At 41.2% G+C, this 26,840-nt stretch overlaps 2 protein-coding genes across 3 annotated transcripts in view; both read right to left on the minus strand.

Moving 5' to 3' along the window:
* The window catches only part of LOC114432506 (gamma-aminobutyric acid type B receptor subunit 1-like), a 65,854-nt gene extending 43,684 nt beyond the window's left edge, over positions 1–22,170 (minus strand). The window contains exons 1-3 of one of the 2 annotated variants that reach the window (XM_028400558.1): positions 22,119–22,170; positions 21,736–21,894; positions 2,287–2,447 (exon numbers count right to left, since the gene is read on the minus strand). In XM_028400558.1, the coding sequence (XP_028256359.1) occupies positions 2,287–2,447; positions 21,736–21,802 (228 nt within the window). In that variant the 5' untranslated portion in view covers positions 21,803–21,894; positions 22,119–22,170. Of the gene's footprint in view, positions 1–2,286; positions 2,587–21,735; positions 21,895–22,118 lie in introns of those variants that run through there. The other variant, XM_028400557.1, reaches the window with a different exon arrangement.
* The window catches only part of LOC114432507 (gamma-aminobutyric acid type B receptor subunit 1-like), a 34,777-nt gene continuing 30,104 nt past the window's right edge, over positions 22,168–26,840 (minus strand). The window contains exons 5-7 of the mRNA XM_028400559.1: positions 26,474–26,612; positions 22,588–22,773; positions 22,168–22,298 (exon numbers count right to left, since the gene is read on the minus strand). Of these exons, the coding sequence (XP_028256360.1) occupies positions 22,207–22,298; positions 22,588–22,773; positions 26,474–26,612 (417 nt within the window). The 3' untranslated portion in view covers positions 22,168–22,206. The remainder of the gene's footprint in view (positions 22,299–22,587; positions 22,774–26,473; positions 26,613–26,840) is intronic.

A 26,840-nucleotide genomic window follows, 5' to 3' on the forward strand; every position in this document is an offset into this window, starting at 1 on the left:
TTGAAATAACATGCCAACCCTGAGTCACGTTAAACAAACACTAATCTGCTTCTCCAAAGGCGGCTCATACTAACATGTGTAGCAGTCATGCCAATACAGGCTTTCTAAATACATCATGCCCCTGTTGGTTAGGTTTAGATTGTAACAGCTGCTCCTCCTTTGTCATACAGTATGTTGTCATGATTCGTGTTGTTGTTGTGTAGGTTTGTGCCATCAAAGGACTGTGTTTCTGTAATGGCTGACAAATGAGAACTAGTCTTTGACCTCTGAATCAGAAGAACACCTTTGAGCGCTACTCTGCTCATTGATGAATGATTCCTTTATCTGTGGAAACAATTAGCAGAATTGGGTTGCACATACTCAGCTTATTATGTGGTCAAGCTATATCACAACACTGCACATCACGTCACATTGGTGAAGTCTCACTTGCACAGGCTCAGCTCAGGCAGACTGTTAGGTTTCCTGATGTAGGTGCTAAATGAAAACCCCTGGAAGGTGTACATATTCAGTGAGAATCTAGGTGTGATGGGTGGCAGTCTTACTGTTGAACAGTTGAGGTGTGAGGTTTTGGTCCCAGTTGAGAGACGAGTGTCTAAAAAAGTGTTCAGGGAGGAAGAGGTGTGCCATAGAATTTCCATGAAGATGAAGGTTTGAGTGAACACTTAAAGCTGGCTCAAAAGTCAATCCCCATCGACCTTCGTGTTAAAACAGATTGTTTATCATGATAACTGTATTGTAAATAACACCTTCTTATATTGTTTTGTCTTTGTGGTGAAATAAATGAACAAAAGGAATTTATGTGGTGAACAAACAGAGAGCCATATAGCAGGGAGTGTGTTACAGGCTATATATGTGCTGTACTTATGCAAACACACTAATGCTGTTATTACACCACTATTACAGGAGAACATTTCTCCGGGGCTGCGACCCATTTTATGGCCTGAATGCTGCATTTTAAAACACACATTATACTGGAGACTGCCATTTATCCCCCTGAATGTGTAACACGATGAGCAAAGAATGTGCAAAGAAAGACGCTCTCCCTAGGAATGTGTCTGTCTAGTTGTCGACCTATAGCCAAACTAAAGCAAACAACTGTGGAGGAAAATGTGACATTTCTCTTGTCTACACACACTCAGCGCCTGCAATCGTGAAGAGCAAGAACATTCACGGGGTTTCGAGTAATATCATGTGCACAGTGCATGCTTCACACTGGCAAACACTCTCAGCATGGTGAGCTACACTACACAAGTCCAACACTTCTCTATTAATTAGGACTTCACTTATTAACTAAACCAGAGTTATTTTGGAAATTGTTGTAATTTCACCTTCACAACCAGGTAGCATAACTGCAAAAAGCTGTTCAGGAGGAAAGTCCCAAAACAAAAAATGCAGCTAATATAAATCACATCCAGCATTTCTGTCTTTAGTATTGAAGCACAATATGACTACACAATTTAAATTAAGCATACTACCAGTATGTAGTCAGTATTTCAGTCACTGCATCAATCCCCACATATTCTTCTAGAGCTCAATATGGACAAACAGCCTCATACAGCTGCAAAAAAAGAAGAGCATCGTCTGTTGTAAGCAGAGAATTAGCCAGCAGCCCTGTCTTTAAGAAATAAATAAGCACCAGTACATGACTGATCACACATAAAAGATATTGCTAATCTTGTCCTATTTAGTCCAGAATGATGTGGTTTAAGTTTAATCTCTGCTTACTTTTTTAAATGTTTTTTGATGTGCGTGCAGTTTGTGTACTTTTTGATAAGGTTTCCAGAATTACTTGGAACTGCTGGTTGGAGTTAATGGGGATGCAAATAAACAAACACTACATGTGGTGTGTGAAGTGTTTTACACTGTGTCCCCAAAGCAGGCTGCATCCATCAGCTCAGGGATTAATATCACTTCCACGGAGGTTCAGTAGAGCCTGAATGTCATCGGATTTATATATAATACCAATACAGTTTTTAGATGTATTGACATATTTAACTTGCAAGAACAATGTTATGTTAGAGAGATAGTGAAGAGAAAATGTTAACTTTTCAGCAGCATTTCACAATTGTACTTTGTGAAGAAATACTGCTCTGTGCTGCAGACTAAATATATTGTAAATTTTGGATTTAACGCTGTTTAAACTGCTTTATGTTCTGTGAAAAAAAATACAGCATACAGCCCTGTCTTGGTGTGACAAATCAGAATAATTCAGACAACATGCAGGTCTGCAGTAAACTGGAAACAGACCATACTAGAGTACTAGCTCATGGCTTGCCAGTTACTCACCATACTATCATAGTGTATCAGCTCTAGCTCGTAGTCCGGCAGTATGTCGGTCCTGTTATTCACCAGGTCCAGGGCCATCTGAGCGGCAGGGAGGCAGGCTTGTCCGCCGGGCCAGCCGCCACTCATGGGAAACAGGGCTCCAATGTACAGCTTCTTCTTCCCTAAAGCCAAGCAGGAGCAGGAGAGGAGGACAGTGAGAGTGAGGGTCAGAGAGTAGCAGCGGAGGATTCGGCGGAGTTGAGCCATAGCTGGTGGATGCTGGAGGCTGAGCGGAGTTCGATCAAGTGACAGTTAGTCCACCTGTACTGTTCGGCTGGGAGTCAGCAGGGTTTGCTGTGTGTTGTGGGTCAAGAGGAATGAATTCCCATGAGCAGACTGATGTTCCTCAGAGATTGGAGCACATTTAAAGAAAAAACTATTTACTTGCTGTAAGTCATTTTAATGTGACAGTTTTTTTGTCGAAAATTTGGATCAAACAGCTGCCCAACACTCCCGCAGTACATAAACAGCCTCATCCAGTTCTACTCCAGCTAATGATCATCATCATAAAGTCTCAACGTCAAGGCTGAAACGCGCGCTGCTGGAGAAAACGATCGTCATGCAGCTCATTGAATGTAATCAGTAAACATGTGGGAAAGAGTTCAGAGATGAACAGCTCACAAGTTCCTGTTTCCTAACTGAACTTGACCAGTAAGTGGAGACTGCTGATGAGATCAGGCTTCGGGCTCTTTCCGCTGTCCAGGGTGCTGAAACTAAACTCGCGGAGGCTGCGTGGTGCTCCGTCTGTTACGCGGAGATAACAGCGTGATATCACTGCGTCCCTTTCCCTCTTCATGAGAAATTAACAACACACATTCCGCGAGAACACGCGTCCCGATCCTCTCCTCATTTATCTGTTTTTTTCCATCTACCCGCCTACTCACGTCTCTCCCACCAAACGCAGCCTATCTAACATGTTGTGCAGGGACACCGCAAAGCGCGAGGAAACGTCATTTTCCAAATATCCACAGGAGTCTAACGGGGAGCGGTCGATTAGGACGCAAGGTCGATCTCAGGATGAAAAAGTGGCCCTCGGCGTTGTTGGAATGCGGTCAGACCACCGAGAGGAGAAAAGAGAAAGACGACGCTGAGCTCGCAGGTCTGTGATTGAGCCCGACTGCAGCAGCGTGCGAGAGAGCGTGAGGCAGAGAGAGAGAGAGAGAGAGAGAGACGGGGGGGAGGAGAAAGGATGCTCAGTCCCTCCGTTTTCACAAACCACTTTGAATTCGCAATCTCTTAACACAGCCCCGCTCATTTATCTTTCCTCCTCCCGCTCCACCGACAAGAACCACCCATCTCCCCCCTGCCCCACCTCCTCCCTGCCTTTACATCCTGCACCACACCTCCAGCCTACACGGGCCAATGTTAATTAGCCTACCTGTCAAAGTAACCTTACATGGTGGGCTCTTTTAAAAAACAACTACAATTGCTAGCCTTATTAACACCAACTCAAAAACTCATTCAGCCATTTGAATTCAAAAGACCGGGACTGGATTAACACACATGGTTCATAAAGTTTAAATGAGCCATGGGCACCCACTGATCCTGAATTCCACCTGATATTCATGTATGCGACCTGTTGCCAGTAAGGCTGCAGTGAATTTATAGATCATCTTTTGTTGCTAAGGTGGCCAAATGCTTTGTTGCTGCCTGATCTTTTAATCGCACGAGAACAGCTGCATGGAAAGTAGGACCCTTTAAATGGATAGTCTTTTATAAGGGACATTATTGGGTGTATTTGCCGGCTAAATGATGGCCACTGGCCACAGTGGCAGCTGGAATTATGTACATTTTTCTTGCATTTAGGTTCCATGCAGTATTGCATTCCAATTAGGAAAGGCCACCATTTTTTTCTTTTTCTGCAGACACAACAATTGTCTTACCCCCACAATCCTCACATGGCTTCCAGGACAAACACAGGAACTGTTTTACTTTAGAATAGTAAATTATTACTAATAAGAAAAAAACATTGAGCTGCCACAAACCACACAGCCTAAGGCCTTTGGGAAGGTGTCTAACTTGCTTTATCATGTACAGGCGTGTGGAGGGATATCCCATCTGTCAATGGACAGGTCGCCAGACTTTCACAGCAATTGGAAATCCAGTTTTGTTCACAATGTACCCAACCCACTGGCTGATATTAGCTCACTAACAGTCTATTTGTGGTGGTGGTCATCTGTGTACCACCCACACATTTGTGCCACAGGCAACTTGGCTTTGTGGCCACACACTGCTAGTTTCTGGTTATTGGCATATGCTTGTCACATGGAAGCTCTGAAATGCTACAGATTTCTTCAGGTCATGTAGACACAGTGCCTCCTTAACATATAATGTCCACAGCATACCCTGCTCTAATGAGCAGAAAACAATCAGGTCCAAGAGACACCATGTCTCAGAGCCTGTCAGAGGGCAGCATCTGCTCAGTGTCCAATGTCAAGTCATGTAGAAAAAGGGCTGCACTGTAGTAAACCTTCAGACAGTTATTGTCATAATAATACAGGTAAATTTAATTTTTTAATTTAATTCATTTATAATCCTTTATTAGTCCCACAGAGGGGACATTTCTTGAGGCTGCTGCCAAGCGATGTCATACAATGACCTGGCAAGGCGCGCCCTACACCAGTGAGTACACTGGAGGCTATGCAGGCAGGTAAAGTGCCTTGCCCAAGGACGCGCAACAGTGACTAGGGAGGAGTTGGGATCGAACCACCAACCTTCCGGTTATTGGACAACCCTGCTCTATCACAGTTTGATGTTTGCATGCAATATCATTAGTTTGTTTACCCAAAAGAATCTTGCTGTTACTTTTTTACTGACATAGGCAAATGTTACATTTAACAGGTTGAAAAAGCCAATGCATAGGTGTTAAAAACTGCAGTTCAATAGATGGCCAGAACCCAAAGTCAGTCCCAACAGATCTCTGTTGAAAAATGGCTCAACATTCCAGGAAAAATAAAAAATGGGAGAGGGGTGAACTGAGGGCACGACTGCTTTGAGTAACATGCAGTTATTGTCACACCCACTTTGTCTTGTTTTGCAATATATCAGTCAAACTAACTAAAGAACACACTAGTTCCTTGCCAATAAACAGTCCTGGTAAACATTGCATAGTTTTATTTAGCATTATAATTAATACATAATTAGTCTAATTTGGTGCATAGCACTGAGATAACACTATTTATTTACTGTGACATAAAATACTCAATAAATTATCATTGTATTGATGTTAATATCATTCCAAAATGTCTATGTTCCTAAAAGAGGTGGGAGGCTGATATTCACAGATGAAAACGTGATTAATCAGCTGATGTTTGTATTTAAAAAAAATGTAGCTCTTTCATTGTTGCCTCCTAACGTAACCTTTTAATTTAGCAAACTACATTTGAGAGAGCGTATTGAGCAGTAATGAATCATGTGCTGCCTCTCCCCCACATACTCCTACATTTACACGTTTCTTCATTACTGTCTCTTCCTGAGAGTAGTGATGTCTTCCATTTTGTCCCTGAATGTGTGTGTGAATACAGAGTGTGTCTTTAATAATGTATCAGCACAGTGATGAGATGACACTGATCTTTCTCTCTTCTCTCTCATTATTTGCATTTTCAGCAGCAACGGAGCCTCGACTCTTCGTCTTCCTTCCCTCCAATGTGTCGTTGCAGTGTGATGTCTGTCTTCTGCGTCCCGTTCCATTTCTGTTTCCAGGCGCAGCTCTCCCTTACCTGACTGGCTCTCATTTTCCTGGGTGGGCTGATATGTATCTCTCTGCGCCTCTTTCTATCTGTTTCACCATCTCTCTGGGATTATCCATGCTGCTAAAAGAAGAGAGGCATGTTCCCGTGCCTCCCACATCCCATCAGCTCCTCTTCTATCAACAAACTGTGCTGTCATTTACCGTGACTTCAGAGTACACACTTCTGCACACACAATTTGTAAAACCACTTTTCATGGACATGTAGCACTCCTATCCTTCTCAATAAATTTGAATAAGACTTTCAGAAGAGCCTATAAGTGAATCCCCAGCCTCATAAATGCATGTATAAATATGATCAAATAATAATATTTATAAATAATATATTCTGCTAAACTGAACACTGACAATCAAGTGGGCAAAAGCTTAGCATTGTTCACTCTGCTAATCCTGTTCCATAATGCATGAATCAACGGCATTAATGTGCCGGCATGATTTAGCTGGAAGATGCAAGCAGATTTATATACAGGGCTGAATAAAGCAGAGGGTGAGTTTCAGTTAGATTGATTGATTATATTAAATGGTGAAGATTGTTTCATCCAATATTGTTACCATGGCATCTCATTGTTCATCATGAAGCTTTTATCAGAGCCTGAATACATAAACCAGGACCTTGTGACAAAAGCAGTGAAGGATTACAGGTGTGTGGTGTGGCAGAACGGCTCCACAGTAGTTAAAACTGCTTGATATTGTTTAGCAAATATCCCTTTAAGGTTGCTTTGGTCAGTTAAAAAGTACCTACACAATGTTATTTGACATAATAAAAGTGTCATCATTTAACACACCTAAAGCAAATCTTCACCTTTGACAAAATAAAAATAAATAAAAGTAAAAAAAAAATAGTTAGTGCCGCTTCACAGATTAACTCTAATTTTAAGCAGTGTTGTGGTTAAAAAAAGTAAAGTGTCAGTTCTGTTGTGGCTAAGAACACAGAAAGAAACAGAGAGCAGCAGTGACGGTTCGTCTTCATCTGCTCTCTTTGTTTTGTTCTTCTCATGTCTTTTCCTTGCCATCTCTTATTTTCCCCCTTCTTCTTTCTTTAACCAAGTTTTACATTTCTATATTTGCCCAGGCACTAAAGCCCTGCAGGGTAGCTTCCAAACAAAATCACATGCGACATGTTACCGCTGCTGCTGTGCTCCAGATACAGCTGCATGGAGCTACACTCTAATCCATACACTCTAACATGCACAGCATGGGAGGATGCATAAATCCAGCTCACATCCATGACAGGCCAGCTTAATGTGAGTCAAGACCAGGTTCAAAGAAGACCAACCACAGCAGCGCATCCAATTCAAGTTACAAGAGCAAAAAATGAGTTGTGTAACACTACAATAACAATCATTGTTTTTAGCATTGTGCATGTCCTCTGCCAAATGAGGTTTGTTATAATAAAATATATATAGCACTAAAGAACAAATACAGACCTTTTATATCAAAGCTGTCCGAATGGTCTTATCATAATGAGTTTAGGTGATAATGTAAACACAGTTACAGAGGGCAGTTATTCATTTAGTCCTGTTGGTAATCTAGTGATTTGGTAAATAGAACATCTCTCTCTGACTAGAAAATCGGAATGTAGACTGAATAAGGACCGTGGTATGGATGAACACACTGATTAGAACGCAAATTAATTTACAGATTAGCTGATTTTAAGGAGTTTATTTTGGCAAAATGAAAAAAACTCAAATGGGTCTATCTCTGTCTGTAATTCTGTTTCATGCACAGAGGAACAATTTCCCAGTGCTGTCTGTCAAAGCTGAGTCCCGTCAGGGTTGACTGCATGAAACCACATTGGCATGCAGCCTACAGCAGAGCTCCAGAGAAAAGTGTCAGCCATGGGGATGACAACACAAAAACCAAAATTACTGGGAGAACAGTGCTGACAGCTGCAGACTGCTGTGCAGCCTACTGTTCTAGTAGTGATGTAGGGGCAAAGATCTGACACTCCACTGAAGGGTAGAGCAGAGGTCCCTCAGGTGTGCCTGAGCTGCCCAGCTTTGTTATGGCCAAGTCTACTTTTTCCTTACAAGAGATGGGAGTGGACCTGAGAAGATCTATCACACACATAAAATTAATTAATGTAAAAAAAAACATGTTTTTCTGTACCCTTCTCAGGCCATTAATACTGTCAGCAGCTACAAGGTCTGCACAGGGAGGTAGACATAAAGAGTTGGTACTTTTGTGTACATTGTGGTGGCTACAGATTCTAATTAATTGTTGGACCCAACTTGTTGGGGCTACAGCTATACAAGTTTTAAGCTGTTTTACTAAATGGACAGCACACACCTTAAAGGATAAGTCCGATCTTTTTATATGGTCACATAGGTGACCTTGTTTTCCATTACCCATTAAAAGTAGTTTTCCTACAGCAACAGACGTTCCTCTCATTTAATCTAAGAAAATGAGAAGATGATTTATGTTAACATCCTTAAAAAGTTTTGAGGCACATGCAAAACATCTGGGGTTACATTCTGCTTCAGAAGGCTCTTGACCTCAGTGAACTTATTAGGATAGTTGATGACAGTTCCTGTACTTGATACATTTTCTGATTCTTGACTTGCGACTGCACCGGCTCCTCTAAGCAACTATCTGTGGCTCTGAAAATGTCTACAAAACACAGGGGGCGCAGAGCACTTCCAGCATTTAATCCCACTGCCGCATGTGTCATTAAAGCTATGATAGATCTAGTTTAACAAAAGTTTAGATCATTAAAAATCACTACCCACAGCATGTGGTGCTGCTGTTCCAAGAGGGCTCCTACATCTGTATTATGAAAGAGATATTCACTAAAGTTAGCATGCTATCTGCTAGCCACTTTGTACCACAAGATGTTCAAGTGAGTCAAGTCTAGCCAGCCCCAATGAGGAAATACTGATATGTATGAGTTACTGGTGTTCATACAGCCATCTGCTGCATAAGCTACATGATCTCTGCTTACTACAGGGTCCAGGCTTCTATTTCTCCACAATGCATGATGTCACTAGGCCATGGAGCACTGTGAGAGAAGCCCAATAATAAACTTCATGTTTATAATAAATAAAATTCGATGATAAAATGTAGTGTTCTTAGGAGTCAGGAGCTGCCACAAGGCTTCTGTTAAACACATACAGAAATGGATTTTTCCATTTTACATTTCTCTGCTACATACAGAAAACTGTACACTGTCTGACATCTTATAAATGATTTTAAGTGATCATACCAGGCCTTCCTTCCATCTGAGTCCTCTCTTTTAAAAGCAACATGCCGGCACCATTGACAGTGTCATTAAAGTCAGTCTAAAGTGACTCTGTTACCAGGAGACATGAATTAAGGTTAAGCATTACTTACTGGATTGTGTCTTCAGACAATGACTTTTAGAAGGAAGTGCCCCCCCCCAGTGAGTCTCATACCTCCCACATGCTGGCCAGGAATGACATTTATTCATGGCAATAATGGCTTGGTAGAGCTCAGCGTTTTAAACAGAGGCCGTTAGAAAGTGTTGTGGGTGAATGTAAGAGCAGCTCTATAAGTGCCTCCTGTGCCTGGCACTGATAGGACTTAAGAAGCTGCAGGCTACATCTGATATTCATGGGCTTTCTGTCCCTGGCTCAGCAGTAAGCCTTGAGTTATAAAATAAAGCACAGTAACCTAGAGATGAGAGGAACATTCAGAACCAGGAGTTTTAATCACTGTCAAATAACAAGTATTGCTTTGTACTTCAGATCATTTCAATTAAAGTACTGCACTCTGAAGCAGCCCACCTGTGATGCAAGTTACTTTCCTTATGCAGGCTTGCAGCTTTAAAGTGAGATGAGTCCTATTTTGAGGTCAGCGAGTCTCTTCTTCAGCAGCCAAAAGTACCCAGCAAGCCTGATTAACATTTCACACCATCTGCATCATATTAGGGCAAAAAAAGGACAAATCTGGTCTTGAGACCTCTTTTCCACTAGCAGTCTGCTCCTGAATGGCACTGCAGGCATCTTTGCAGGCGGGTCTACTGTGGTGGCCTCGAATGATTCTTCAGGGTGCTGTGATTGGTTGCCTGGGTTGCCAGGTCGCACAGGGCAGCACATTTTGGCTTTGCAGTTTCCTAGATCACTGCAGGATGGCACTTTTGGCTCAACAGGCTGCCAAGATCACTGTGGGCAGAGGGATGTGCTGGCTGAGGGTGGGAGCTAAAAATTACCACTCATCTCCAAATTCACCAGCTACAGATTTCAGTGACTGGTCCCTGTAAACAAAGCTCAATCCTGGTCATTTGAAATTAATTGTACATTATGCACACTATACAAATATGCAGCATGTCCAGGTTTTACCTAGTTCATCTGTTTGTATCTCCTTAGTTCCTGTACTGAAACCAACACATCCTCACAGAGTAATTTATTCAGTTCATTTTCACCTACTCAGAATAATTACAGATGGTCAAGTGTAGGCCAGATGGCCAGGTAAACACATCTGACCACAGGCTGGCATATACATGTACAGAGACTGCCAAAGGTTCCCAGTAGGAGGTGGAGGGGTAGATGGGGATGGGCAATAGTATTGCTGCAGACTGTGACCCAAGGGAGTGGGATCTTAGGCTGGGACTCTTGTTCCCTGTGGGACTATTGCTGTCATTTACCTTAGTACTTTTACGTACCAATGAAGGCATTGATACTACTTGGTTAGGTAAATAAGACTCTTAATTGGCCCTAGGTGTGTGAATGGTTGTGTGGTTCTGTCCAGGGTGTATCCTGCCCCCCAGCCACTGGCCAGACACACAAAAAAGCCACAAAAGGTGTTTTTGAAATTATTAAGCAATACTATGTTAACCTCACTGTTCCTAATATTGGGAATATATGGGAATCAAATTAAAAACTTTGAAGGCTTTATGCTGTCTTGGTGAGGATGGTTTGGGGATGGATGAGGTCAATAGCAGTCCTACGTGACCAGCCATGGCACAGGTTGCTTTGGAAACCTGGAAACATCATTCTGACAGGACAAACTAAAGTTGATTAGTTCAGCACCCTTCTCTTGAAATACTCCAAGACTTTATTAATAAAAATGTAAATGGATTAGTAATTCCTCTGTTACACCTTTGTCTCCTCAGGTTTGTTTATTAAATATTAAAAGCATGGAAACCTGTCCCCACCTCCCTCACATTTGTCTCAATGAGCTACATCATTTCTTATCAGAACAGAGCAAAGAAAAAAAAAGCTGCTTTCTCATTTCATCAGTGCAGTAATCCTTTTATCACTCCACCATGGAGTGCAGTCTCCAGACACATTTGCTCAATTTGACACCAAATTGCATTTGCTCATATATTTCAGAGCACAAATTACATCGGCCCTAGTCTCCCGTTCTCTCTTTAACAGCGTATGCTGTGGTGGGAGGCAAAACAAAAGGGAGAGAAGATGTTCACTGGCAAGTAATGAAGTCATCTACCTACAACTGCATTGTAGGTTTGCCAACACATTAGCAAAAATTCAGTGATCAAGTACTGGATTTTAACCCCCCCCCCCTTTCTGTATCAACCTACCCCCCCAATCTGCTCTGTTAAACTGGAGTGTGAAATATGAAGAGCCACTGCTTTCCAGCACACCTGCTGTTCGAACCGTCTGTCCCTCTAAATCCTGATCAGCCCCTCTACACCGTCTAAGGCCTGTTATTTCCTCTTTGTCTCTTCTTGTCTCCTCCCTCTCACCTTTCCCATACACATCCTTTTTTCCTGCTCTCCAGCCAGCATTTGCTCATCACCACTCTAATCAGCTCTCAGCCTGGATGTCAGATTTATTACTTTTTTAAAAACCAATATCCATTCATTGCAAGCAGACTCCAACTGACTCTAAAGCAAACAATCTGGTCATGAAAATCATGATAATAAACTTTGGCTAAAATCAAGGTTAAAATAATTTTTTTTTACATGTTTATTTAGACAGGTTCAAAGAAGCAACCAAAGATAATCTGAGATAAAATTCTAGACTGTTTAAAAGCTGCTATGACCTGTCACCCTCCTCCTCGCATGTTGACATACGTCGTAACCTGCGATCGCCTGAGATTCATCGTACAATCTGCACGCATCAAACTTGATGTCGTGCCAAAGTTAATTAGATTCACGTCGCATAGTGTGTCACGCAATGGTCTAATAAGATGCTAAGCTAAAAATCGGGAGCACCAGTCACCAGTAAGGTGACCAAGAATCTAACAATCAATCAGTAGTCTCCTGCACAACTGGGAAAAGCTACTAGAAGAAGTCACTAGTGTAATACAGTATGACAAATAGCATTTATTTTCTTCAGTTCACCTAAAGTGAACTCTTTGTTTGGCTGCTTATGACACAGTACTAATAATCAGATCTGCTCATCTGATAAGTAAAAAGAAAGCACACTACATTGTTCTGAATTTGTATTTGTTAATCCCTGCAGGGTCTGAGTTGAAGCCTTTTCTTGGCCATACATTTCGTCTTAGGCCTTTTTACACTTGTTAAGCAGCCATGATTCTCTGCATTAAGTTCATGTCACAGTCTCTTTCAGCCTTCTCTTAACTTGTTGTTTTCTGCTGCCTTGGCACTGCTAGTTGAATGTAATAACAGTCAGAGGTCCATCCATGCGGTTCATTGTGTGCTGTGGAGGCAGCAGGAGCTGACCACCCTCTATCTGAGGGTCACCCTCCCTGAAGGCTCAGCCTTCAGCTCTTGGTCTCCAGTTAATTGGAAGACGATCAGATACAGCATGTGATTCAGGCTCTCCCTCCACCTAATATCCAACTGTCTCCTTATCAGCATTTCAGATTCTCACTTTCAGTGCTTTAACCTTTCACCTCCTTCTCACTGTGATGCTCCTTTTATTGTTCACACTTGTTCATAACTTATACTGCTCTATATCACTCCTCCAGTTTGCCCATCCACTGTCTTGTTGCCCTCTTACCCCTTTGTCTCACCATTCTCTCCCTCCAGCTTGTCTCTCTATGGTTATCTCAGCTCATTCCCGCTGAATGTAATAATGCAAATGTGATCTGCGGTGTGTCCATAAACTAATCTCCCTGGCTGTCTGTGAACATGGAGTTGAACCTGCTATTTCTGGCTCCTCCAATTCTCCTGGTTATAGTGACTGTGTTGTCACTAAAGAGCTTATTTCTATGCTGTAGCATTAGCATGTCGCTGTGGCTGCTGGCCCAGGCTATGGAATGCGTTTTCTCCTGGTTTCAGTCACAGACGACCATTTGTGTGTCAGAAAATCAACAAATCAGACCCTTGCTGATGGGGATGCAGAATTGGGACTAATAAGACTGCTGCAGGACCAGCAACCTATACTGCAATTTATTTTTAGCACAGGTGATTTACTACATCACACAATGTGGAGCATCCGTGCATATAAGCAAAGGGCCATGTTCATTAATGTGCTAACTTCATCATATAAATGGGCATGCAGGGTTGTTGACTAGCTCCGACAGCTGCCATGTTGGCAGTATCTGAGTCATAGCCTAACATAGGCTATGTTCTAATCAAGCACTCTGACAAGTGTGGCTGCATGTTTAGTTTGTTGCCAGTGGTAGAATTTAATTTTCTTAAAAATATGTTTTTACAGAAACTACATCTTTATACATAACAACCTTGCATATCCACATCAACTATAACAGCTATTAAATGTAAATTATTTTTTGTTTTGAAACTTCAAACGTAACAGCGCTGCAGTGCTGACCTGCTGCCATAAAGCATCGATCCCTCTTAAAACTGCTATGTTTTTCTTTTTCCTTGAGTTAAACCTAAAGCCTTTGCCTCACTGTTGCAAGTGCTGGCGCTGGACATTGGAATGCAGCTCAGATCACATCTGTCCTGCCCTCAGGCGAGGTACTTAACCTCCACTGACCCACTGAAGCTTCAGCTAGATGAGGAGAGAGGCATCTGACAGGCCAATAAATCACAGCATTAATAACAGCATCAAGCTAGTGCAACAGGCCAACACATAGCTGTATTAGACATGTATTTGACAAGCTGCTCAGGTCATTCTGAACACTGAACTCTGTCCTCCTCATGCTTATGAGACAGGAACATCAGATATGTAAACTGGGTGATGAAGAATCTGTCTCGTGATGAAGAATCTGTTTTGATCATTTGCTAACCTTTTGTTGACTACCCCTATTGATCAAGCTAATATACATTTCTTTGTTATGGTGTCACAAAGTGTCTAAACCTGGACCTATTTCCTACCCCCTAGTGGTGGAGGTGTTCCTCCTGTCTATTGTTAACTGTCTCCCAGACCTTGTGACTCCTATACTCCTTTGTTCCCTCGTCCTGTCTTTGTAAGATCTCTTATTGACCCCTACCTGTGAACACACCCACTACCCCCTTATCCCACCTGTATAAAGGCTGTATCTTTCCGCTGCTCTGGGTTGGCTTATCATCTCAGACCCACTCTCTGTGATTGCAAGTCCACCGTATACTGGTATGCTATTAAACAATCCACTACAGCAAACTTGGAATACAATGTTGAGTGAAAATCTTCAACATGTGTGAAGCTGCTCCCACTTTACAGGGCATGATGGAGAATATTTTTTCTCTATAACCATTTAAAATTATGTTAATGTATGTCATGAATACATAAGGATTCATGACAACAACACCTAAATATACAATCTCAAAATATTTGTCATCTTCAAAATATTGATTTACCTTAAAATTAATTAAATTAAGTAAAATTATTAAAGTAAATCGATAAAAGTTAATGTGATTAACTAAAAGTCATTATTGTCTAAATTGTTTTTTCCCCCTCTGCTGATATTGTCCTAGGGGGGCCCTCTCTCTCTTTTTTTTTCTTCTTGGATCAGAGCTGATTTTGTGCCTTTGCCAGCTATGCTTCAGAGAGATGTCTCAAGCCAGGGAATTCTCTTTGGTCAACATGAGAAGATGCTCTGTGCCCTTGTTAAGGGCAACCAGGCTCTGGTGAGTCAAATGACCCAACTAATGCCTCAAATGAATGTGGAAGTCACCCTCTGTACCCAGAACTATTCCAGGGCTATTTGGAAAGGTGTAAAGGCATCCTGCTGCATCTTTGAGCTGGCACCCATAGCAGTACTTGTTTGATTGGAGTCATCAGAACCCTGCAGTACAAAGCAGCGACGGGATAAAGAAAAAAGAGCAACAACACATCAGCAAAGCTCTGCAAACATGTGTCTATCCCAACAGGCGCTCATCAAAGCCACAAAAACAAGATAACCAACCGATAGGAGAGTAGACAGCAACCTACAAAGAAAGAACATCGCCATCCCATGTTTCAGGAGTATCAGAGAAACTCTGGAGGATCTTCAATATCCACCACATTCCGCTCCACTTTAAACCCAAGACTACACTAAAACATAACTGGTAAACTGGTATACCTGAAGGACAAAAACTCAGTTTTGCCCCCAGTCAGCAAAGAAATGTGATACATGCAGTTCAGTGCAGCAAGAAGAATGTCACAGCACAGGAGAGCCACCTCCACAGGACAGGACTCAGAAGTTAGAATCCAACCTCAAGGAGAAAGGACACTCTTTTGAGGACAACAATGTCCACATCTTGGACAGAGAGGACAGATGGTTTGAAAGAGGAGTCAAGGAAGCCATCTATGTTAAGCTGGAAAAACCTTCCCTTAACAGAGGTGGTGGCCTCAGACGTCATCTTTCTACCACATACAATGCAGTGATTCCATCCATTCCCAGGAAGTTTCACTCCAAGTCACGTGTCCAGCAATAACAAATAGTCGTTAACCTGTCCCACCACCACAGCTCCTCTGCAGTCTCATAGTCATTAGGCAGTTTGGCAGGCACAGACCTCTAACACATATAAACCTGTAATTCCAAACAAACAGTTAGAACCGATGAAGCTGCTTGGAGGAGCAGCAAAATGCTACAACTCCAGTTGCCTCGCAACTTGAATGAAAACCAGTACTCCAGTGCTTTATGACCTCCATCCAAACCCCCCTTCACGTCCCTCCCAGATCATAGTTACACCACCTCTCACTGTATGCAGGCTTTGTTTTTTTGTGCACTGCTAGGACCAGGGCCTACAACATTTGGTCAAATCCCCTGAATAAAACTTCTCACTTTCTCTCTTCCAGCATTAGTGTTTTCTATTTTTAGGTTTTAACTCTTTCAAAGTTTTTGAAGATTGGAAACAGTATCAACGTCAGTCCAGAATAAACTGTTCACCATGAGTCCATTTTCTTCAACATGTGCCTGACCGTTTCATATAGCCATGGTCTTTATCTTTTTAACTTTTGCAACCCTAATGCGTGACTTTTGTTTTTACTTACTTTTAAACTTAATATAATAATAATTAACTTAATAATAACCAACTGGAGGATACAACTGCTGAACTTCATGCCATTGCATGGCACTGAGCCAGGAGACAGGCACTGAGGAACCACTGCCTAGCAATGCACAACAGCTTCAGGAGAGTGACAGCTGCATCAGCACCCTGCACCAATCATGGTGAGCATCCAGCTCAACTCACATCTAAAAGAATGCTACAACCTCCCTACACCTTCACATTGATCATGGTTGTTGAAAACACGATACACCCACTGCCCCACAGCAAATTGCAGACAGACACAGCTGGTGAACATCGCGAGGTACTTTACAACTAAAGGAGCCATGTGTTTTTCATCCATTACAAACACTCAGGATGAATAATGCTGGGGCTGTCTGTCTACTGGATAAAATGCAGCACTTATGAACCTGTATCAACGGTAACTGGAGGATACTTAATTGAATGGGGTATACATAATGCATTGCTTATGAGCTCCTCTGTTTCATACATTTGCTAAATCTTCTAAATGCAAACAACATCTAATGTTGGGTACAGCTACAGTGTACAGGCTGCATGGCAGGTCTGTCTGCCTGTCTTTAAAAGCCATATGTTGTGTCCCTGTAACTATTGAAGACTTAAAGAAGTCCTTTAAAAAAAAAACAGGAGAGGCAGCACTTATCTGCAGGCTGAGTGCGGCTGCACAGTTAATTTGCAAAAGCCTCATGACTTAAGACAGCCACATTAATTATTCATGTGCTGTGACAGAGAGGTCAGAGGGCCAGCAAGATTCAACATTACACTGGTTCCCACTTTATTAATCTCAGACCAAACATTTCAGCTCTCACACATAGAGACACTCCTCTGTTAGGTACTACAGTCTCCCTGAAGGTTCCTAGCAATTTGGAGGCTCCACCAGGACCAGCATACTTTCAAAGGTTTATATTTCTCTGTTTACATATCCATCACCAGCAGAACACCAAAGTGATGTGCTTACTGCAGTTCATCACCATGTGTCTTTGTCAACATCAAAGACACAGATTGACACCCTACAAACTGTAAGTTGTAGCGGTAACACCATGGCTGCATTTTACCTTCATCCAAAGAGACAACCTTGTTTTGGGAAACCTTAAAAACTGTCAATTCTGATGCTCCACAGAGTAATAAATGAACATTTCTCAGGAAGAAACCACCATCTAACTGACAATAAGATTTCTTGCTGAGCCCTAGAATGTGAAACTTTAAAGGCTAATCTGCTGAGAAAGCAGACACACAAGAAATGTGGAGAGCTAGTAATCATTGATTTGCATCATGTAGCCTACCTCTGAAAGAACCAACCGAGAGGACAACTGCCCCAAAATTACAATTCTCTCTCCTCTCTCCAACCTTCTGGTGCATTTCAAGAGACACATCACACTATAATGCGATCTTCGTTTTATACTATCTGAAGTATTGTTGTAACTTTGTTCTTACTGCTCTTTCCACAGATTTTACAGGAACATGCTAACAAACAGCTTCTTTGCAGCAACACACAGCTGAGATATTACATTTTGGCTTAGAAACTCATCGTCTGACTATAATGCTATTATTTATGTAAGCATGTGTGTCACAGATTAATTTAACCTCTTACAAGTATTATTAGAAGTTATATTAAAATAAGTTATGTTTGTCATTATCAATATGCTTCATGCCTAATTTGCCTTTCATGTTTTGACATAAACAACAACGTCTTCGATCATTTTAATTATTGATCAGTGGGTCATGGTGATACAGAGTGTGTGATCTTAGTTTAAACCTCACCATATATGTCTCTAGAGTTAAGACATTATTTTGAGACAAAAGGAATTTGCAACTTGACCCTGGGCTCTCTCCACCCAGAAGATATGCCTGTGACTTTCTTTTTGACTCTTTCCTAACATCATCTTAAGCTTTGTCTCTGAATCACAAATATTTTTGAACTTTTACAGAAGCTAAGTTCTTCACATCAATGCACAACTAAGGATCCAGCAGGTTAACCAGCTGCCTACAACCTGAGCACACCAACCAGTGTTACGACGGGAAGATGTCTGCTCCACTTCATGCTGCTGCATGGCACTAAGCCCATTGACATCTGCTGCCTAGCAACACACGAGCCTTTGGGAGAACCCACCTAGAGCCATGGTGAGAGGACGGCCGCACCAGCACTGAGGTTCTGATCTTTGAGCATTCAGCTCCACAACCTCCTCAAATAGGCTACAACCTCCTCACACCTGCACCTTGATAAGGGTTGATGTCGATATTCTAATAATTATTACATTTTTACACCAATTTAGAGTTTAGGATTTATTTATTTTCATCATATAAACTGCATTCTCTTTATCACCATCACTCCAACACCATTCATTTCATTCATTCTTTTATGTTCTTAATTTTTATTTCCTCTCCGTACATATGTTAATGTTTATGCTGTATTTAATCTCAATTTTATTCCAGAGTTAATAAATATATGATCCTTTAGACCAAGTTGTTGTTCTGTGCATTGTTTTGATACATGAGAACTAAGGTGTCTAAAGCTGAGGACTTACAGCCTCAGATGCGAGATTGATTCTTTTAATAATATATTATTCATATTTGTAGTAGTATTATAGTCCCATGCCACACCGTGGGTGATGCCCCAGTTACATTATTTTGATGCCCTGAATGAGGCATGCAAAATCTATCCAGAATGTGTCTGGATAGATACTGAAACAGTAAGATATTCTAAATAATAAACACAAACACTCAGGCAAAGGTCTTGGTCTGATATATAGCGCGCTAAACAGAAAAAGAGGAATTACTGCTGTCACGATGATATTAAGCTTTGACCACCAAAATCTGATGAGTCCATCTTAAAGTAGAACTGCTATGGCCAAAACATACAGAACAATTAACCTCACATACCGTCAGAGGAAGCTGGAGCAGCCACAGAATACATGCACAGGTGTGACGTCTTATCGCGCCTGTTGATTTTTATGGCCTGCTGGCAGTGGTTTTTCTCTCTTGGTATTTTCTCATGTGTGCTGATGAGGCTGAAGTGGCTGCTGGATGGAGCAACGGTCGAGGGGAAAAATTTCACATTTCTATTATTCAGGCATGATAACCACCAAGCATTTGCTGACTTCAATCCAGACTTGTCTCTCAAAATGAGAGAACAGATTTTTTTTGTTGCTTTTACAATTGATGATTGATGTTTTTTTTTCTTGAAATACTAACCCCCTACCTTACGCCCTTACGCCTCAGTTCTTTTTTTGCATATGACCCCAATACACTGTCATCCAACTGAGTACTGAGGCATTGCTGTTATATTACATGCAGGACAAAAATGAGACACATGGGCAGCCCAAAAACACAATGTCTTCGGCCACAGCTGTCACCAGCACAGAGCCATAAAAACACTGCTGGACATATTCATGTCATGTTTGATTATGGTTAACACATACACCCACTTCCCCAACTCACTCACACAGCTGGCTCTTCTACTGATAATATTTAGTCAGACGATACAGAACATTGCTTTGAATGTGTAATCCCAGCCTACCAGTATACATGCAGGCCTCCACTGATAGATGTGAAGCCACTTTCCGTTTCCACTTTAAGCATTGCTTCTGAACATCTTGTAATCTCAACTGGTACAGCTGCACACAGAGAGATGCAAAAATGTGTTTGTGGTAGACTTTGCTGTCAGATGTTTTACTTAGTGGACTTGTTTATCTTGAACAGCTACAGTCTGAAAAGTAGTTCCTTTCCTTTGATATGAATCTAGCATAGACAATGTGTGTTGGTTGTAAGAATTCATCAGTTAGAATGAGACCGGAGGACAGTGTGTCCCCCAGAACCTGAGAGCAGAGAGGACTCACTCAGCTGGACTGTGTGGTGAGTATCCTCCTGCCTCATTCGAAATATCCAAACACAGTAACATTTGCATAAAATCTATAAATCTCAGGCTCTTTCCTTCTCCTTCTGTCCCTAATCTCGCTCCTTAATTCACCCTCCTCCTCAGGCGTCCTCTGTTCCTCCTGATCCTCTTTGTCTCTGTACCCGATCCTGCCTCTTATACCTGCAAATCTCTGACAGACTGTGGCACAAACACTGCAATTCTTCACTGTATACAAACGAGTCAGATAGAGAGAGGTCTGAACCTGTTCTCATCCTAAAAAGTGTGACGAGAGATATGACATATTCTAAAATATTTCGAAGAAATTACACCCTGATTAGTGCTTTGGTCATAGATCTGTATCTTGTGCTGCTGGGGGCAGTCTCATTCTGCCATCTAGTGTTACAAGCCCCATATTCTCTGGAAGGATGGTGTGAGGGTCTAAAAGCAGTGTGTTCTGCAGGTGAATCCAGGCAGTGAGATCGGAAGGGAGAATATGAAGCTAAATGTAGCATTTCAGCAGTTCTATCTTTACTTCAGTGGATGTTTAGAAGAGATGGATGGATGCCATAAGATCACCTCACCCCCTCCTTTTCAGGACCTTTTTAAGTAATGAATCATATTTAAGAAGGGGCATTAACTAAGACCTAAACAGTGATGTTCTTTCTAAACCATGCAGGGTGTAAAGGCACCACCCCTCCTCACTGCCTTTAACCAACCTCATACCTAGAGGCAGGAAAAGCACTACCGGAGATGATGATCTTTGGTGATACAAAAGGGAAACCATTGTGTCAACATGTGGTTACAACATGTGATAAATATGAGCGAGCTGACAAACCTTGTTGCTAAGCATCACGTCATGAGGTTGTGGCCAAACAATCCAAGCAGCATCCTGTGTGGTATTAGCAGCAGTTGGTGTGAGAACTCTACAGCAACATTCAAATGAACCCTCAGACACAATGAGCTGCTAGGGCTCTCTCTCTGTTTTAATGTTTTGTTCAAGTATCTCTGCAGACTCACTCCTTACCACTGAACAGAGCCTCAGAAGTTGTCAGGGTACTGTAAGGCATTTTACTATTGGTAAAATATCATGAAGGTCAGTATCTTTAGAATGACAAAATGAGGGTAAATAATGATCAGGGACAGTTTCAGTCATTGTGGTTCTAAACCCCTTTTGGAATTGATATCACATTGATTTTCACAGCCAAACATTACCTCATAGTGAGACAAAGGAAGTCCTCATTTGAGATTGTGAGTGTGCCAAAAACTATATTACCCCAAGCAGCTGTTTGCTGGTTGATCACAGGATATTGCAATAGCAGAGAGCAAGAGCGGCAGTTTAATAACCATGACTACAATCCAGGAGTCCTTATCAGGGATGGAAGCAGCTGCCTGTGTTATAAGCGGCACAATATTGCCACCATGAGATCTGAAGGGAGTACTGTCACTGGAGAATGACTGAGAATACTGTTTACTTTAACAACCTCTTTATAGCTTACTGTTATTTTATCTACTACACATACATACCATGTAACTTCCATTGGTAGTTAATGGGTCGCTTCACACTGCCACTGATAAAAGTGCTGGTTGACATAAATTGTGTCTGGCTGTTTTTTCTATGTTCAGTCTGATGGATTGATGGATGGATGGATGGATGGATGGATGGTTGGACAGATCAACAAATACCTATAACACAAACAATGCTGTCTTAGCATTAGTTCTTAGTTCTCATTAAATTTAGATCTGATCAAAGCACTTTTCCTATTCTCTCAAACAATCACTCACAGCAAAACCATACTGCCTGTATTGTATCATTTTAGAACACACATTACAGATGGAAGTAAACCAAATCATTTATTAGGTTTGTGGAATTAACTTTTTTCTGTAGTATGTTCCATAAACAAACGTACAGTCACAAAGCACAGTCAACAACCTGCCAATTCTTGAATTTATAGGTATCCCTGCATTCCAGCAACTAAAATATTTATAAAATAAAGTTTATACACTTCTAATCCATTTAGAAATTTTACTACAAAAAAGATCATGGGAGTAAAAAAATGACCATGTCTTACCTTTGTAGTGCCGATCATCTTTAGGCAGAGAAGACAGACAAAACAAGAATATCCCACATGAACATTTACACTTCAAAAATATATTACACCTTCCTTTTAGAGTATGTTTCCACAAACAGCAAAGCATACTACAAATCACCAAAAATGGACTTTGGAAATATTATGTGAGGGAAGGAAACATTGCATCATTTCAGCCCAATTTCTTTCTACTCTGCACATGAACTGTGGAAAGGCTGCAGATTTCTTCGTTTTCATTTAGTTTTGTTTACACTCAGCCGTGCCACATAAACATAGAAGAGTGACTTACAATGACACACAGGTTTGGGTGTGTCCCACTTGCCCATCTTATTGCACTGTGATGTGTTTCGCCCCATCAGGATGAAGCCAGGCAGACAACTGTAGTACAGTACTGTCCCCTCCACCGGGGGCCCCAGGGGCCAAGATGACACTCTGCCATTTTCTAATGACGTCCACACACGAGGGCACATCAACACTGGAACAGAAAGACAGAGGTTATAACTTTTCTCTACAGTGTTTTTCTTGATACATGTTTTTTACTTTACACATTGAAAATTTGAAAACTAAAAGACAAATATTTTTTTTTTTTAGATGACAAACCAGACTTCAGGCCTCGTCAACATAATGTGTCATTATTTGGTGCTACTGCAGGAGGCACTGTTCTGTCTGGTGCTGGGATATGATGACACATAATGAATGCAACCTTATAGAGTGTACAGCAAAAACTTATAAAACGTGTCAAGGAGAGTGGTTAAAGTCAAACAGCATAGTGTTTTACCACCAAGTTGCATATTCATGACTTTGTAGGATTTACACCTGTTTACACCTTCAAGGTGGAGCTATACAAAGAAGACTGCACAATTTCTCCAGCATATTGATATTCAAGTGACATGAAACTAACCGATGTCTTGGCACAGCTTCTATAGCTTATGTTAAGCTTAGCTCAATATAAAGTGGGTACGGAAAGTTTTCAGACCCTGTTACATTTTTCACTCTGTTATATTGCAGCCATTTGCTAAAATCTTTTAGGTTCATTTGTTTTCCTCATAAATGTACACACAGCATATTGACAGAAAAACACAATTGTTGACATTTCTGCAGATTTATTAAAAAAGAAAAAGTGAAACATGACATGGTCCTAAGTATTCAGAGCCTTTGCTGTGACACTCATATATTGAACTCAGGTGCGTCCATTTCTTCTGATCATCCTTGAGATGGTTCTACACCTTCATTTGAGTCCAGCTGTGTTTTATGATACCAATTGGACTTGATTAGGAAAGCCACACAAATGATTTTATGAAATGGCTGCAATATAACAAAGAGTAAAGAATTTTAAGGGGGTCTGAATTATTTCCGTACCCACTGTAAGACATGTTTACCCAGTTTTCCAGACATAAAGAGAAATGTTATTTATGTCATTGGAGCCATGCCGTGTGTCTCTGCTAATGTGTTAATGCTGTACTAGTTTAACCACAGACTGCTTTCTGTCTTTTCACACTCAGGCAAATAGTAACAAAAAGCTTTTCTACAATGATCATTTTCAGTGGTTAAAGGTAGGGTAGGAGATTTCATTCTGATGCACTTTTTGATAAATTAGTGTAACTTCTCTTTACAATCCGATAAAAACGAAGAATATTAATCATCTGTGGAAGCTATAAAATGCTAAAAACATCAGCCAATCCTACGAGGGGCCCCTGCGCAGAGTATTGGCTGGTTGTCACTCTCTTCCTGCTCTGCGCGCACCAGAGAGGTACGTGCATGATGGCCGAAGTCACAGACTGGTTGGGAGGCGTGGCTTCGGGATGAGCTCCGAGAGAAAGGGGCGTGTGTTTACTTTCAAAATCTGAGTTTTCAAAATCTCCTACCCTACCTTTAAATAATAGGTGTGTTACTAGTACAACTGCAAAGATGGTCCCTCATCTAGTTTCACTTCAGACCCACATTACTATCTCAGTGTTGTGAAAAGTGAATGTTGTTTACAATGTTGAGGCAGCATATCTATAGGATTTAATTAGTTCATTTTATTTATATAGCGCATTTTACAATCACAAAGCACTTCACAGAGACCCAGAGCCTGAACCCCCTCAAAAGCAACAGTGGCAGGAAAAAAACTCCCTTTTAACAGGAAGAAACCTTTGACAGGACCCGAATTATGAGGGAGAACCTTCCTGCTGCCAGTCAGTCGGGTAGAGGAGGAGAAGAAGAGGGAGACAGGACAGAGAGGATGAAGGAGAGAGAGAGAGAGAATGAGAGAGAGAGAGTGGAACAAACATGCAGCAAACATCATACATTACAGAGAATAAATATGACAGGTTGTTGATGGTGTCAAGCAAGACGAAACTATTGTGTTTATATTCTAGTGGATGTATAAATCATCATTTAATAAATAATAGCAATTAAAACCAGAGACTGGTGCAGGCAATAAGCATTGGAATGATCTGAATCATGCCTGTAGTCTGACTAACGGCTCTGTTTCTTCAGGTTTCATGGATAAATACAGCTGGGTATCATCAGCATAACTGAAAGTTTATGGTCATTTAGCTGACTTACAACCATTCGAGTATCTTAGAAATAAAGGTGAGGTTGGAGATCGGCCTGTAGTTTCCTAAGATGTCTGAATCCAGTTTTAAGTATAGGTATATCACAGCAGTTTAAAAGCCTGTGGTACATATCCTGTTGCCATAGACTAATCTGGCCTAATATGGAGTCTCCTATCAGAGGAATAATCCTTTAGGAGCCGAGATGGGATGGAGTCTAAAAGGCATGTAGTAGGCTTAGATTTACTGATGCTGGTGGTCAGTTCGGGGAGGTCTATGGGCACAGAGCAGTCCAGAGTTAGATTAGGATCTGTTTCTAGAAGTAGCGCTGTATCCTCAGCGCTCACGGAGAGATCATTATTGATTTTTTTTCTCTAATATTAGTGATTTTACTGGTAAAGAAGCTCATGACGTCTTCACTACTAGGAGCTGCAGGAATACGAAACTCTGTCAGCCTGGTTAATGTGTTAAAGAGAAAGCGAGGGTTGTTCTTGTTCTGTTGTATTAATGATGAGTAGTGAGTTGTCCTAGCTTTACGAAGGGCCTTCATATACATCAGAAAACTGTCTCTCCAGACCCTCTGGGATTCATTTGATTTAGAGGAATGCCACTTCCTCTCCAGCCTTCGTGTAGTTTGTTTCAATGATCGGATATTTGAGTTGTACCACAATATTGCAGAGTGAATACAGATGTTCATATCTGTAAGCACAGGAAACCTACATTACATTTTTTCATGTTCTTTGTAAATAAAACCCTTTTCTAAGTAAAGCAGTCCACATTACAAGTTGGTATTGTAGGAATAATGTAATGGTTAAAAGAAGAAATGTGATGTATTTTGTTGAATATTTAATTTTACACTACTGCAAAATCCAAAGGGAAAAAAAACCAAGGGAAAAGGCTGAAAATGATATTGAAGGCTGTATTCTTCAAGCCTGTTCTAAAACAGATAGGAATCTTTAAATTAGTGAATGCCATCACCACAACTTAAACTGAAACTCTATCATGCAAAGAAGAAAACAGAGATGCCGCCTCCTTCTCTGTACCAGCTACAGGCCCATAGCAAATCCAAAGCCACATGGTCTTTGGTCTTTATGACATAGTCACTAGTGTATCAAACTGTCAATCTATCAATCTGTGGTGTGTTAAACCGAAAGCGTTCCTGCAATAATTAATTTTCAAATATATTTCAAAACGTTCAGATTTCATTTAAATTAATATGAACATTTTACATTTTTTTTGTGTAATTACATTACATTTTTACTTTTAATCCTCAAATCTGTGTGTGTATTCATGTTTTTGTATTCATATGATTGAAAAAGGCAAATCTTGTGCCCACAGGTGTTACACCAATGCCAAAAAAAAAAATATGGAGCAAAGCGTGCTATTTGCATTTTTACAGCCTCTACAAACCAGTTTTTCTCTTTACTCTGTAGGCTACATCATAGGAAGCCTGCAGATCAGTCAATGGATTTTTGTCACATGACTAATTCTTAAGGGGCTGCCATAACATGAGGACATCTTTGTGCCTAAAGCAACCACTCAAGTACTCAGTGATTGTCTAGTATTATGTTTGCATTCAGGTGGAGATAAATACACGTGTGAAGGACGTCAGAGTGTAGTCAAAAGGGTTAAACTCACAGCAATGGCTGCGTTGGCTCAGGTCTGTCCAGGTACCATTAGGCAAACACTTCCTCACTTTGGGTCCCACGATCACCCTGCTGCCCCTGCAGATGTACTCTATTTCATAGTCTACAGGGAGCACCTGCACACTGCGGATCTACACACAGACACACACACAATCAGAAACAGGACACACAGGAAATTCTGTACAACACAGTGCAAATACATTTGGCTATGCAATAAAGCTCAGAACTAATTTAGTTTGGAGCCTTTCTGTGTTCCTAAAGGTAATAGTCTTGTTAAGCAAGATAATGCTCCCACAAAGCAACAATGGTTCCAGAACCGTTTGAGGGACACAACAACTTTCAGATCTCAGTCCCATCCA

The sequence above is a fragment of the Parambassis ranga genome, chromosome 2, assembly GCF_900634625.1.
Source record: "Parambassis ranga chromosome 2, fParRan2.1, whole genome shotgun sequence".
Lineage (NCBI taxonomy): Eukaryota > Metazoa > Chordata > Actinopteri > Ambassidae > Parambassis > Parambassis ranga.